The sequence below is a fragment of the Prionailurus bengalensis genome, chromosome A2 (genome assembly GCF_016509475.1).
Source record: "Prionailurus bengalensis isolate Pbe53 chromosome A2, Fcat_Pben_1.1_paternal_pri, whole genome shotgun sequence".
Classification (NCBI taxonomy): Eukaryota; Metazoa; Chordata; class Mammalia; order Carnivora; family Felidae; genus Prionailurus; species Prionailurus bengalensis.
Window position 1 is genome coordinate 14415388 of NC_057348.1, and position 14917 is coordinate 14430304.

General features: G+C 52.1%; 1 protein-coding gene across 6 annotated transcripts; it reads right to left on the reverse strand.

The window, feature by feature from the left end:
- Positions 1-394: 394 nt before the first annotated feature.
- TMEM161A (transmembrane protein 161A) lies at positions 395-14917 on the reverse strand. Of its 6 annotated transcripts, none has more exons than XM_043587143.1 (12): positions 14836-14917; positions 11590-11693; positions 10831-10911; positions 10370-10467; positions 10096-10177; positions 8723-8874; positions 2282-2342; positions 2040-2183; positions 1824-1937; positions 1502-1676; positions 1266-1362; positions 395-967 (listed from the first exon to the last, which is right to left on the reverse strand). In XM_043587143.1, the coding sequence occupies exons 1-12, from the start codon at positions 14836-14838 to the stop codon at positions 714-716; spliced, it is 1365 nt and encodes a 454-aa protein (XP_043443078.1). In that variant the 5' UTR covers positions 14839-14917; the 3' UTR covers positions 395-713. The 6 variants fall into 6 exon arrangements, with proteins under 6 accessions (XP_043443078.1, XP_043443077.1, XP_043443076.1 ...); XM_043587142.1 differs by having other exon boundaries at positions 10096-10252; XM_043587141.1 differs by having other exon boundaries at positions 1502-1937.

Here is a 14917-nt window from a genome sequence, read left to right on the forward strand (position 1 = left end):
TTCCTCCTGCAAGATCTCTACAACTTTATCCGCCACCTCCATTTCCCTCCCTTCTCTTCCTCTGTATCCACTCCGGCTCTCGGCCGCTTCCGCCCTCTCCTCCCTCTTGCCCACCCCCAGCCCTGACTGCCTTTCTTCCTTCTCCAGCCCCTGTCTTCCTCTTCTCCCCTGACTTGTCGCCTCCGGGCCCATTGGAACTGGAAGTTTTACAACACTTGCGTTTCTTCTCCCCACCTTTCCTCCTCTCTTCACTTCCTGCTCCCAGGCCTTTGCTCTGGGTCGCCCTTCGCTCAGCACGGAGGCTCATCCCCCAGAACCCCCCACAGGTACCCAGGTGGCCTGAGCCACACCAACATGCAGAGAGCCGCCTCCCAAACCACTCCAATTCTCTTTGTAAAAGCAGTCTGCTCTTTTATTCAGAAGAATGAACCCCCACTTCTGCCTCAAATGGGGGAGGGGGGCGTGCCATCTGGGAACAATGGCCCTGGGATCCTCTGCCAGTGGGGCCCAGGGCAACAGTTTTGAGGCAGAAACCTGGGATCCAAGGGGGCCACAGCTCAGGCACTGCGGTGAAGTGGACCCGCACAGCAGGCGCTGCGGGGACTCCCAGGCCCGCCTTGCACCTGAGGACACTGAGGCACACACGGAGGAGGGGCCGGGAACCGCTAGCTCCGCCCGGACCTCGGGGCCCCAGGAGCGTCTTCTGCGGGCGGCTAGGAGCCCGCCAGGTACCGGTGGAAGTACAGGCCGAAGAGGCTGGAGAGCAGTTGGCAGGCGGCGGTCCACCAGATGAGGAAGGTGAGGACGCCGCGGAGGAAGAGGGGCGTGAGCAGGCTGCCCAGGGCCCCTGCGATCCGGGCCGCCGTCTGCTGGGCCTCATCCTCCTCGGGGCCCACCAGGCGATCGTGGGCTGAGGACGGGGGAGGGGACAGCATGGGAACCGGGCCCAGGCCCCAGGAGTAGCCGCCTGTGAAGGTGAAGGCACAGGCGGGGTTTGACCGCTGGGACCCCCACCCATCGCCACCATCCCAAACTCTGACTCCTGGCCCCTACCCCGACTTCGGGCCCCTCCTCCCCTCTCCGCGTCTCCAGGCCCTCGGGGCTCCACCCCCACCCTACCCCCACCCTACCCCCACGTACCACCAGGTGGGGTCTCCGGCTCCACCTCCTCCACCTAGCTCAGCTCTAACACCGGCGGCGGCCCGCCCCGCCCCGCCCCGGCCGCCCCTGGCCCCGCCCCCGGCCCCTCCCAGGCCCCTTCTCACCCAGCGTCTTGAGCAGCAGCGTGCAGTTGAAAGTGAGGATGAGGGGCGTCAGGTACTGCAGGCTCACCACTGTCACGTAGCAGTAGACCCGCACCACCTAGTGGGCAGGTAGCAGTGGCTACGGGGCGGGGGGAGGTGGCAGGGGGCAGCCTTCTGGGCTTCGGGTGACCCTACGCCCCAGGGATCTGGATCCTGCCCTGAGCCCCGTGTTCCCTCCCAACCTCGGGAGGCCGTACCCGCCTCTGGATCTCACGGGCCTCTATGCGGCCGGCCTCCCGCCGCAGCTGCTCCACGCGGGCCTTGGCCAGGCACAGGTAGGCCTGCAGGTGGGGCCGGGTCACGGCCAGCCTTAGCAGGCACAACGCCACCAGCACCCAGAGGCGCAGTGAGTCGAAGGCTGAGTCCGACAGCCTGTGGGGAGGGGAATGAGGGGGTCGGGAGGCCGCCCCTGCCCTGGGATTTTCCCCCAGGACCCAAGGCTCTTCCCTGAGCCTCAGAGACTGGGGTACACAGAGGGGCCCCCAGCTGCCCTCCCTCCCAACCCCACCAGATTCGCACAGGGAGAAGGTCATCTCCCCAGCAGGTGCCTGGTGCAGGAAGTCCCGTGCAATGGGCTTGGTCCAGAGCCCCAGGATGATCAGAGGGGACAGGAAGCTCATCTGCAGAAGGAACCTACGGGGCAAGGGCGCAGAGGAGTGAGTCCTGGGCACCCACCATCCCCCTAGCCCCTCCTTTAGATTCCCAGCCGCCCTCCCATCTGGCACTCCGCATAACTGCAGCATGGGCCGGTCTTCCGACATGGTCAGCGCATCCAGGTGTGTCTGGGCCAGCCGCAGGCCTGGAAAGGTGAGGAAGGCCCCCAGCATGGATCCCACGAATGCCAGCCCCATGCGGATAGCCAGCTTGGCCAGAGGGAGCCTGAGGAGAAGAGGAGGGTCAGGAGGCTCTGAAGCCTGTCAGTACCCCACCTGCACGTCACAGCCTGCCCTTGCCCCACCTCACTTCCCAGGACTCACGCCCAGTCCCAGCCCTGCATCTTCAGAAGTGGCTCCAAGTTCTGGGTCATACTGGCGAGGCCTAGGGAAGACAAGGAGAGGGCAGTGTCTAATAACCGCTGGAGCCTCAGAGTGTGCTTCTACTCCCCAGAGAGGAACGAACCAGTGGGAGCCAGGCCCGGTGCCAGGCAAAAGAACTACTTTGTGCTCTGGATATGGGCGATTTTTTTTTTCAATGAATAGGAAGCTGTACCAGGCAGACACCCTTGATTGGACTAGGGGAGATGGGGGTGGGGTAGACTACTGAGTCTGAGCTTCCTGGATTATACCAGGAATCCAGAGGGGCATGAAGGACTCCCATAGGAGAAAACCACCCATAGGAGAAAAGTTTTGGAAAGAATCCTCAATGCAGGCCCTTGGATTTTCCACAGAGTAAAAGCAAATAAAAGTGAGCTCACAACCAAAATCATCAAACACACCAGGGAATAAATCACGATAAAGGAGAGTCAGCAGAAAGAAAAAAAGAAAAAAGAAAGAAGGAAAGACAAGTTTATACCCTGCAGACTACAGAAATTTTGTAGGTGTTATCATGTGTGAAACGATTGAGGAAAATAAAAGTTGGAGTCACAGAAAGGTGACACGAGGCTACCTCAGATGACCAGGTATATTTGCAAAGGAACCAATTAAGCTCACCCAAAGGGAAAATACAATTATTGGAATGATAGGTTGTTAAATGGCATATTCAAATCAGCCAAAGGAGGAATGAATGAATTGGATCCGAAGATCACTCAGATTCCAACTCAGAAAGATAAAAAGGTAGGAAATATGAAGGGAGATTACGAGCATAGAAATTGCAGCATCAGTCAAAAAGGAGGCCGAGAGAGAGAAGTGAAGAGAGAATGGAGGAGGAGAGATCTTGGAAAAGAATGACTGAAAAGTCTCCAGAATGAATGACACACACAAAGTATATCAAACTGGATAAATACAATGAAATCCATACCTAGACACTGTAGTGAAACTGGGATACCAAAAACAAAGAGATCGCAAAGCAGCCAGGGATTTAAGACAGATCACCTATAGAGGAAAGACAATTAGATTGGCAGCCAATGTCGACAGCAATCACAGAAAAAGAACAAATAGAAAGTGAAAAGGCAAGATGGCAGAAACAATGTCAAATATGTCAGTAATCATAATAAATGTAAGCAGGTTAAACTTTAAAGTTAAATGACACAGACTGTCAGACTTGATTGAAAATACCCAGCTATATGTTTTTAAAAAAATTTTTTTAATGTTTATTTGTTTTTGAGAGACAGAGTGTGAGTGGGGGAGGGGCAGAGAGAGAGAGAAAGACACAGAATCTGAAGCAGGCTCCAGGCTCTGAGCTGTCAGCACAGAGCCCGATGCGGGGGCTCTAACTCACAAGCCATGAGATCATGACCTGAGCTGAAGTCAGTCGCTTAATGGACTGAGCCACCCAGGCGCCCCACAGCTCTATGTTTTTTAAAGGAGACGTACCTCGACATAAGGTTCCTGTAAGGTTGAAAGAAAAGGGATGTTAAAAAGTCATGACAAATACTAATCAAAAGAAAGGTGGTATTGTGTATTTGAGAGTTGCTAAGGGAGTAGATCATCACAAGAACAAAAAAAGTTATAACTGTATGGTGATGAATGTTAACCAGATTAATCCTAGGGATCATTTTGTAATGTATACAAATATTAAATCTTGATGTTGTATACCTGAAACTAACAATGTTATATGTCAATTATATGTCAACTAAAGAAGAGAAAGCTGGAAAGGCTACATTTTTGCCACACAAACTACAGTAAGACAGAATGTATTATTAGAATCAGAATACATCCTAATAAAATGGTTGATTCACCAGGAATATGTAGCAATTCTAAACTTGTAAACACCTTGTCAGTTAGCCACAAAACATATAAAGAAAACACTGATAGGGGCGCCTGGGTGGCTCAGTCGGTTAAGTGGCCGACTTCGGCTCAGGTCATGATCTCGCGGTCTGTGAGTTCTAGCCCGGCATCGGGCTCTATGCTGGCAGCTCGGAGCCTGGAGCCTGCTTCGGACTCTGTGTCTCCCTCTCTCTCTGCCCCTCCCCCATTCACACTCTGTCTCTCTCTGCCTTTAAAAAATGAATAAATGTTTAAAAAATTGTAAAAATGTAAAAAAAAAAAAAAAACAAAACAAAAAAAACACTGACAGAATAATCTGGAGAAATTGAGGGCTCCACCATCTCCAAGGGAGATTAACCCTTTAATGACTGACCAAAAGTTAGGAAGGAAGGAGATTTGAATTTATTGGGTAGAGTCAGGGAATAAATGTTCTTCAAAAAGTCACTAAAACTGATCATATTCTAAGGGTATGATGCAAGTCTTAACAAATTTTAAAGGATTTACTTCAAGTAGACCATCTTCCGTAAGCACATTGCAATTAAGCTAGAAAAAATTTTTTTAACAACTTAAAGTTGCACATTCAAGGGGCACCTCCTAGCTCAGTCCATGGAGCTTGCAACTCTTGAGTTCCGGGTTGTGAATTCGAGCCCCATGCTGGATGGAGAGATTACTTAAAAAACACAAAATCTTAAAAAATAAATAAAGTTCCACGTTCGAAGTTTCTTAAAAAGGTTGGGGCGCCTGGGTGGCTCAGTCGGTTGAGCGTCCGACTTCAGCTCAGGTCACGATCTCGCGGTCCGTGAGTTCGAGCCCTGCGTCGGGCTCTGGGCTGATGGCTCGGAGCCTGGAGCCTGCTTCTGATTCTGTGTCTCCCTCTCTCTCTGCCCCTCCCCCATTCATGCTCTGTCTCTCTCTGTCTCAAAAATAAACATAAAAAAAAAATTAAAAAAAAAAAAAGGTTAAAAAAGAAATCACAATGGAAACTTTAAAATACCCAGAACTGCCTGATGATGAAAATTACAAGTCAAAACTTATGGGGTGGACAAAAGTGGGACTTAGTAAAATATTTACAGCCGTATATGTGATAAATGCTAGAAATAGAAGCAGCTAAAAATTAATGGCGTAAGTAGCCAACTAAGAAATTGGAAACAAGAGAAAAGCCTACCAGAGGAGTGCCATATAATACAAAAGCCAGAGGTCCTAGCCACACAAAAGGGAAAAGTTGGACAAGATGAAAGAAAACCACAAGAACCCACAATTCACTAAAAATATAATTGTATAGCAAGGTTGTCCCATGGAAAACACTCAGCTTGATCCCTATCTCATAACACAGTAGTGAACTACCAGGAGTTTAAGGGTTTATGTGAAAGGTAAAACTTGAAGTATATACATATATAGTATTTGAGAGAGGGAGAGCACAAGTGAAAGTGGGAGAGAGGGACACTGGGAGGGAGAGGGAGAGAGAGAGAGAGAGAGAGAGAGAGAATCTTAAGCAGGCTCCACACTTAGCTCAAAGCCCGACCCAAGGCTCGATCCCACGACCCTGGGATCACGACCTGAGCCGAAATCAAGAGAAGGATGCTCAACTGACCGAGCTACGCAGGCACCCCCCAAAACCTGAAATATTGTGTTGGAAAATATAAAAGTCTTTCTGATTGTAGGGAAAGGAAGGACATTTCTTCAAGACAAAAACCAGCTAAAATAATGAATTGCTTGCTGTCCCTCAAAAGACACCAGAGGTGAAGGTTACAGCTGTATTCAGCGGCTCAGCCCAAAAAAGTGTGGTGTGTATGCGTGTGGAGAAAAGATAACGCAAACACGGCCAAAGGAAGCTAGGTCAAGGGCGTATGGAGTGTCTTTAGAGGATTCTTTGAACCGTTCTGTAGGTTTGAAATTTTTCAAAATACGGCATTTGGGGACAATTTTTTTTCAAGAGGAAAGCACACCACAAAGAAAGTGAAAAGCTGCACCACAAATTAGAGGATACAGTTCTCCCCCGCTCACACCCACATTTTAACTTCTTTAAAATTGGGATACATTGGGGCGCCTGGGTGGCACAGTCGGTTAAGCGCCCGACTTCAGCCAGGTCACGATCTCGCGGTCCGGGAGTTCGAGCCCCGCGTCGGGCTCTGGGCTGATGGCTCGGAGCCTGGAGCCTGTTTCCGATTCTGTGTCTCCCTCTCTCTCTGCCCCTCCCCCGTTCATGCTCTGTCTCTCTCTGTCCCAAAAATAAATAAACGTTGAAAAAAAAAAATTTTAAAGGGAAGGAGATCTGGACATTGGTTACAACATGGATGAACTTTAAGGACATTACACGGAGTGAAATAAGCCAGCCACTAAAAGACAGATGCTGCACGATTCCCCTCATATAAAGCACCAAGAGTGGTCAGATTCATAGAGACAGAAAGTAGGATGGAAGGAGCCCGGGGCTGGGGCTAGGGGGTGGAGAGTCAGTGTTTAATGGGGACAGAGTTTCAGATTTGCAAGGCGAAAAGGCAGGAAATGGATGGTGATGATGTTCGCACAATAATGTGAATGTACTTAATGCCACTGAAGTGTATGCTTAAAAATAGTTAAAAGGGTAACTTTTAGGAGCGCCTGGGTGGCTCAGTCAGTTGGGCGTCTGACTTCGGCTCAGGTCATGATCTCGCAGAGTGTGAGTTCAAGCCCCGCGTTGGGCTCTGTGCTGACAGCCTAGAGCCTGGAGCCTGCTTCAGATTCTGTGTCTCCATCTCTCTCTGCCCCTCCCTGGCTTGCTCTCTCTCTCTCTCTCTCTCCGCCCCCCAAAATAAAATTTTAAAAAATACTAAAAAAAAAATTTTTTTAAAGAATATTCCCCATAGCGACTGTGAAAAGCTAAAATCTGGAAACCACCTAAATGTCCATCAACAGGAGAAAGAAAAAGTAAAGATAAGTGGTCTCATGAGAGAACATCATTCATCCGTGAGAAGAGATGAACTAAAGCCACCCAGACCAACGTGGCCTAGTTTTGTAAACAATACCACCGAAGACAGAAAAGTACCAGCGGGCAGACTGCACACTGGCTGAAACCATCCGAGACAGTGAGCAAAACTGTATGATGAATTCTTCAGGGACAGAAGCATGAGTGATGAAACTTTTTTTGTTTTTTAAGGCAAAGGAATGATAAACACAAAGTTTGAGAGACTGGTTGGGGCTGTGAGTAGGGGAGGAAGGTTGATGGGATTGGGAAGCAGCCCCAGAATCACGCAGGAAGGTTGGGAGTGTTCTAGTATTCATTTGAGAGGTGAGCTCACTACATTGTTATTTTGCTTTGTAACTTACATATACATGTTCATCGATGTGTGCGTGTTTATTTATATAAAACAGTATATAATTTTAAAAATCAAAAAGCAGGGAGAATTGGTGGAGATGAAGCTCAAGGAGCAGGCAGAGAGGTGTGCGGACCATGGTGAGTATTTTGATCTTTATCCAAAGACACTAGAGTCTGGTATTAGGCAGAGAGGTGATGTGATCCAAATTCTATTTTTAAAAGATCGTCCAAAGAGTAAGTCAAAAGAAAAATGAGCAACTAAGAAAAAATATTTGCAGCTACTATCACACACAAAGGCTACTGTCTTTAATATACAAAGAGCTCCTACAAATCAATAAGAGAGCCAACAACCCAGTAGAAAACTGGGCAAAAGAACAGAACTTTTCTGGAAGATAGAAATGACTCTTCAACATATGCAAAAGTACTCAACCTCGCTTATATTCTCATCCATCAGGTTACCCAAGACAAAAAAAGTCTGAGGAAACACATTGGAGAGAACTTAAGGAAACAGGAACTTCATTCATCTTTTCCTAAATGGTAAGTTGCAACATTATCAAAATCACAAACGCACTTTCTCGCACAGGGCCACATGCGTAAGGCTATTCCCATATAACACTGTTTTATAACGCAATGTTGTATAACATTGTTTAATAGTGAGAGACTTAGATGTCTGTAAGTAGCAGACTGGTTAAATAATCATGGGACATCCATTAAATGAAATACTATGTGGGTACTACCAAAAAAAACGCACCGTATGTAGCATCAAGGGACAAACTCCAAATTGATGTTTTTAAGGGGAAAAGGCGGCGTAAGAGCCATAAACTCTACCACTTCATGGGAGCAAAGGAAAGTGGCCCCCCAGGTTTCCTCTCGGAAGGAGAGGCAGTGTGGGTGATTTTTTCCTCGATACGTATCCTCTTGTACTTTATGAATTTCGTGCCATTTACCCATTTCCTTCACCAGATTAAATTCGACTAGGTCGATATTAAATCACAATGGCTGCCAGGGAGAGGACAGATGAGGGGAACAGAAGTGCCCTGTGGAGAAAGACAGCTGCAGGCACCCATCAGAGACAGTGAGACAGGATATCCTCTTGCCCCCAAAGCCCCGGGGGGTGCCCAGGGTAGCCAGCATCCATAGAGACACTCAGGCCCAAGAAGTCCCCTCCTTCACCTGTTCCGTGCCGCTTAAACCCCACCCTCACCAACTTCCGGGAGGGAGTGATGGCCGTGGGGACCCCATGCCCCAAAGACTGCACATACCTGGCTCCAGGCCCAGCTCGAGAGTCTCCTCCCGCACCACCTGCACCAGCATGGCCAGGAGCAGGAAGAGGAAGGCAAAGGTGAGGCACACAGAGCGTTCACCCCCCTCCTCTGCGCTGAAATACAACCGGGTCACTGTCACGAACATCTTGCTGGGGGCAGGGCTAAGGAAGCCGTGAGCAGCTCTAGTGCCCCCTCCCCCACTCCCAGCCGGTGATCCCCCAGCTCTAGAACCCGAACACCACAGCTGGGGTTTGGAGTCTCAGGGGGCAGGGCAGTGGCCGAGGAGGAGAGTAAGTAAGCTGCTGGACAAGCCCAGGACACAAGGTCCGGTGCTGCTCATGCCTGTGTCAGCTGGGTTGGGGTGTATGGGTGGAAGGCAGGCCTGGGCCTCCAGCTCGGCCTCATCACACTACCTGTGGCCATTTCTGACTAAAATGGCCAGCAAGGGGGCGCCTGGGTGGCGCAGTCGGTTAAGCGTCCGACCTCAGCCATGTCACGATCTCGCGGTCCGTGAGTTCGAGCCCCGCGTCGGGCTCTGGGCTGATGGCTCGGAGCCTGGAGCCTGTTTCCGATTCTGTGTCTCCCTCTCTCTCTGCCCCTCCCCCGTTCATGCTCTGTCTCTCTCTGTCCCAAAAATAAATAAATGTTGAAAAAAAAAATAAAATAAATAAAATGGCCAGCAAGTCTGTCTCTTTAGGAGGTCTGGCCTCCTGGCTGCATTCACAGCAGGTGAATTTTCCCTTTCCTCTGAGAAGCCATCAGAGATCCAAGGGCTGTATCCCCAATCTGCTCTGAAAGAGACCCATGGGGCTTTCCAGAACCAGTGTGGGCTTCAAGATGGACTTCTCTTCTTCCCATGCCCATTCCACAAGGGCATTTTGTCAGACTTGGGTCCTCGGTGTCACAGGTTTGCCTCTGTCCTCTGGGCACTTTCATTAAAAAACAAAACAAAACAAAACAAAACATAGCAGAGGGGCATCTCTTTTCCTGCCCCTGCGTCTGCTCTGGTGAGTTGCTTTGGCCAAGACAAGGGACAGGGATGGGGGTGGGGGCTCAGGAGGCCTGCGGCACCCCTTCTCCCTCGCTGGTGTTTCTGCTACCCCCAGGAAGCTTGGCTTAGCCCGCCGGAAGGTGGGACCCCTTTGGCGCAGAGATGAGGCGGCCCAGCTGAGCCCAGGCCAGGAGGGGAGCAAAAAAAAAATAGTGACTGCTTTATACGACCCGGTCCTGGGAAGTTTTGTGGCAGGGCGGCCCATGACAGACCAACTGGGGGCAGGGGAAAATGGGGGGAAAAAAGGAAAGAAAGCTCAAGTCCAGCTCCCACCTGCCTCCCTCCTCCCTGAGCGACTGGGGCGCCTGAGGAAGGATACATGGAGAAGGCGACGGTGAGCAAGCACCAGAACACGGCGATGTTGGTCTCCTTGGCCGGGCCCAGCGCATAGTAGTAGGCCTCTGTGAAGACATACACGCCACCCGAGTACACCGCGAAGTCCACGAACCACTGGTACTCCAGGAAGAAGCGCAGGACTGCGGGGAGCGCGCAGCTCAGCCCTCCGCCCAGCGCCAGCGCGGGACCCTCCCCTCCCCAATCCCGCCAGGGTGTGGACTCAGGTTGGGGAGTTGGGGACTCAGCTGGACTGTTACCAAGGGCATCAACCGCTGTGAGGGGGCAGGTCTCCAGCTGGAAAGGGGCGTCTCGGGGCACAGACAAGGGCTTCTCTTCACTATAGCCATTGGCCCACCTGGGTGGGGGGAGCCATAAAGGGGGAGAATCAAAGCAGGATCCTCTGCTCTCTCCTCCCCAGTCAGCCATGGCGGCCCACCCCACACCATCCCGGGAGGCTGCCCGGTGCCAGGCTCAGAGCACAGGAGAGGCTGGCTTGGGAGTTACCTTCCCCCCAGGCCTCCGTCTCCTACACACCAGGGCGAGGACACCACCCGCCCCCTGCTCACAGGGCTGGTCCAGAGCAAACTTCCAATAAGCATTAGACACCCAAATGGATGACAGTGGTAGCTTCTCAGCCTGGGGTGTCCCCTACTCTCCTCGATGCCCAGAGCTGCACCTGGAAGGACAGCCACTCACCTAAGGCTGGGGGCTCACTCACCGCTCCTTCCTGCCTCTGGGCTTAGGCTTTCCCTCCAGGGCCCGAAGCTCTTCCTCAGAAGGGTGCTTGTATCGGAAGAGACTGAGAGCAAAGACCGGAAGTCAGGAAAACTGGGGCACAGAGGGATCAAGGCAGTGAATCCTCAAACCCGGGACTGGAGTCAGGAGGAGAGCTGGACCCAAAATACATGGGGACAGGATGGGCAGGGGCCATGCAAGGTCAGGAGAAGGCCAGGGAGGTGGGCTGGGAGGTTTGCTGGGGGGGAGGGAGTGTAGTGAGAAGCTCTGGGGAAACGGCAGGGTGGCGGGGATGGGGGGGGGGGGTCCTGGACACCCCTGAAATCTGCTGGCTATCTCTTCTGGCAGAGAAGGCATGTGCGTTGTCCAGGAGAAAAAGTTCACAGTTTCCACCCGATCTCAGAAAATGTCCGAGATCCAAACAGGGACAAAAAGCATTGCAGGAAACAGATCTCCAGCGAGAGCAGTGTGGAAGAAGGGGTTGGACTGCGGCAAGGCAGGAGTGGGGGGAAGCAGCTACTCTTCCACGTGCGGAGATGTGGTCTCATGGGTGTGGACATCTGTCAAAACGGACCCAACTGTGTGCTTCAGACATTTGCAGTTTATTGTACGTCAAGCACAACTCAAGAACGTTGTTTTAAAAAAACCAGAAACACTGCAGGACGTCGAGGGGGGCGGGTACAGGGGGCGGGGCCCGGTGGGGCTCCTCCCACCACCTGGGCGGGGCGGGGCTGTGGCTCACCTGCCATTGCAGAGCAGCCAGCGAGCGAAGGAGCAGTGTGGTGCCAGCCTATGCATGAGGGTGGCCGTGAGCAGGGTCACCACCAGCTGCACTCCCAGGACCGCCTGGGGGGAGGGGACATGAAGGGCAGTGCCAGCCAGAAGGTCACAAGCTCACTCCCTCAGAACTCAGGCTATTTATAGAGACTGGGGCCAGGTTGGGGAGGGTGCGCCCCCCAGACTCCAGCTGCATCTTGGAGGGCCTGCAGTGGGCTCAGACTCAACCCTGGGAGCTCGTGCTGTGTGCGGATCCCCCCACCCCCTAACACCACCACCTAGCTGGCCTGTAAGGTGGTGGAGAGCACACGCTTGAGTAGAGACTGGGGTTCCCTTCTGGCCTCTGCTGTGGGTTTTTCAGGTATTCGTCTCCCTGAGGCCTCAGTTTCCGCATCTGGAAATGGGATGCTGCCTATTTTGTTTCATGTGCTGTGAAGAACACCTTCCGGACCTACAGCGAGCCTGGCACAGCCAGGAAAGAGGTTCGTCTCGCACCCATCCTAGTACACCTTGGCAGTTCTGTCCCCGTCTTTCCCACCTTAAATTATCCTGATGATTCCATCGCCCTCTCCTTCTCCCTCCCTTTGTAATCAACCTCTTTGGAAAGCCTATTTCCTGGCCACTACCAGTTTCAGGACAAAGACTATACATTTGAGTGGGATGACTTTTTCAATTAGGAATTTCTCATCAAGGTCTACATAACAAACCTTCTAACAATTCATAACACGTTTTCAGCTATTGATTTGTAAAACGTTTTAGAAGAAACGCTTTTGGTAATCAGTCTGATGCTGGGCTTTCCTGCTTGAATGCAGTAAATACCAATTTGGTATCAGTAATTATGTAATTATATAAAATTATGTGCTCAGGAGAGCTGTCGACTAGTATTATCCTATGATAATTAACAACAAAAGGGAACTAAAGATTACTTTAATATTAAAATTAATATTTTAGATTTTATGATGTAATATTAAATTTTAATTTTAACATTAAAGTAATTAATATTAAAATTAATTATGAAAATTACCCATTAATCAGGCAAAAACATGCTAACTTTAATAGGAAAAGCTCTAGTGTGATGAGTAACGGGACAGCACAGGAATTCAGAGTGACTGCTGAGAAATCCACCATTAAAATAACTAACAGGGTATTTTCTCTATGCCTATAACTTGCTTTTTTATTTTATTTTATTTTTTAATTTGAGAGAGAGAGAGAGGGCTAGCAGGGGAGAAGGGCAGAGGGAGAGTGAGAATTTCAAGCAGGCTCCGCGCTTAGTGGAGCCCAATTGGGGGAGGGCGGGGATCGATCCCATAACCCTGGGATTATGACCTGAGCTGAAATCAAGAGTAGGTTGCTAAACTGACTTAGCCACCCAGGCACCCCTCTAGGCCTGTAACTTGTAAACTGAAACCAGAAACATTTGCTCAGTAATAAGGTCAGTTCTCTAAATCACACTAATCTCCTATTCTCACTGCTCACCCTCCCTAACTAACCCCCAAGTGCCGACTGGCTAGCGGTCACAAAAGACCCTGTGCACGGTCAGGGTCAGGAGGCTCCCTTCCAAGCCCGGTGAGGAGGGCCCGCCCCTCCTCCTAGGATCCTCTTCCGCCCCTCCCTGCGCCCAGAACCTCCCATCCACGCCTCCTCAGACATCAGATCCTGGGGCTCCCCTGCCGACTTTTCTCTTCCCTCTGCGGCCTCTACTTTGGTACGCAATCCCCTGTTAGGCTTTTAACCACGTACCGCTCAGCACGACCCAGCAGAGCAGCACCTCTAGCCTGGACCTCTCTGTGGAGCTCGCAGATCATCTCGGGAGGCCCCAGTACCCGCGCATCACTGCCGCGGACACAGCACTCTGCTCTTCCAGGCGACCCAGGACGTCAGTGAACATCCAACTCCTTTTCGCAGCCCGCAAGGCCTGCCGGGCCCAGCTCAAGACACCCTGCCTCACGGCCTGTAACTGCCCGGTTCTCTCAGCAGCCCTCCCAGCGTCCAACCACTGAGGCCTCAGAGGCCCTCCCAGACCTCCGGGCTTTCCATTGCAGACCCCATCACCCTCTGATACCTCCCAGGGAGGGGACTCATTGTTCTAACTTCGGTTCCAGCACCTAGGACAGGCCGAGCGGAAGGAAGGAGGAGAGAGTAAGAGGGAGGGAAGAAGGAGAAAGGGAAGGGAAAGAGAGGCAGGCATCCCTCCACCTGAGGCTCCCGAGGTCGATCCAGGGATGTTTCTCAAGGCCCGCCCCCCAGCAGCCTCCGGTCTGGGGGTTTTGGCTCTGCTGATCTCCAAAGATATCTGGAGCCTCCCATCAGCCTATGTCCCTCTCCTGCTCAAAGCCTTTCCCTGGATCTACAATCCGAGAATACAAGAATCCTACTACCTGCTAACACCAATGAGACTTTCCTCCATCCTGTTCCTGAGAACCCCTCGGCTCACCTCCCACAGCTTCCTGCACCTGGGCCTGGAACCACGTCCACTTTTCACGTTCAGGCGCACCTCCAAACCCCCCTGGTTGGGGATTCTCCCAGGCAGGGTCGGGTCATGTTCCAGGGCCCCTCCTTCTGCCGGTCTGAACACCTAGGTGTTGGGAGTTCCCGCTCTCGCCCCGCAGCAGCCTAACCCACAAGTGGCCAGGCTAAATTTTAAGGATGAAGTCAATAGGTTGGACCCAGAGCCACGTGAGACCTGAAGGTTCCAACTGTGCTGTCTCCAACTCTGAGACCCTGCCTCGCCCCGCGGCCACCCAGATACCTTCGACTTGGCTCCTCCTCCCAGGGCTCTCCCTGGCCCTTCCACACACCCCAACACACGCAGCGGCCCCCATGTTTCTGCAGGACCCACGTCGCCAGCGTGGGCTCCAGGAGGACCCCAGACCTCCCTAGCGAGGATCCGTACGTTCTCGGTTCCCCAGTCCCCTTCGCAGGGCTGCGACCCTCCACATGATTCCAGGCCCCTGGAGGGTCCCCGGAGATCTTCCAGAATTCCCGAACGCTGAGGAGCCTCCAGTCCCATAGGCAGAACCCTCAACCCCCACACAGGTCTGGCAGCGAGACTCTGAACCCAGAGAGGGACACAAGGCCCTCAGCGCAACCCAGAGTCCCTCAGAGCTCCCAGTCCCCACAAAGAGATCCCCGTCCTCTCGGTGTCTCCCTGGACCCCGTCAGAGGGTCTCCCACCCCTCAGGGCGCCCCGTGCAGCGGGCAGCCGGCTCACCATGTCGCCCGCGGGAGCGCGGTCCGCTGACCTGCGGCTCTGAGCACCTCGAGGGAATCCAACCAATCAAGATCCGACTCCG

Bases quoted from the DNA above. Each gene is read 5' to 3' on its own strand.
- TMEM161A (XM_043587138.1), bottom strand. The intron at 10,468-10,830 runs GTGAGTGAGCCC...CCCCCCACCCAG, and splicing joins CCCAGAGGCAGGAAGGAGCG to GTGGGCCAATGGCTATAGTG. The intron at 2,184-2,281 runs GTGAGTCCTGGG...TCTTCTCCTCAG, and splicing joins ATGCAGGGCTGGGACTGGGC to GCTCCCTCTGGCCAAGCTGG.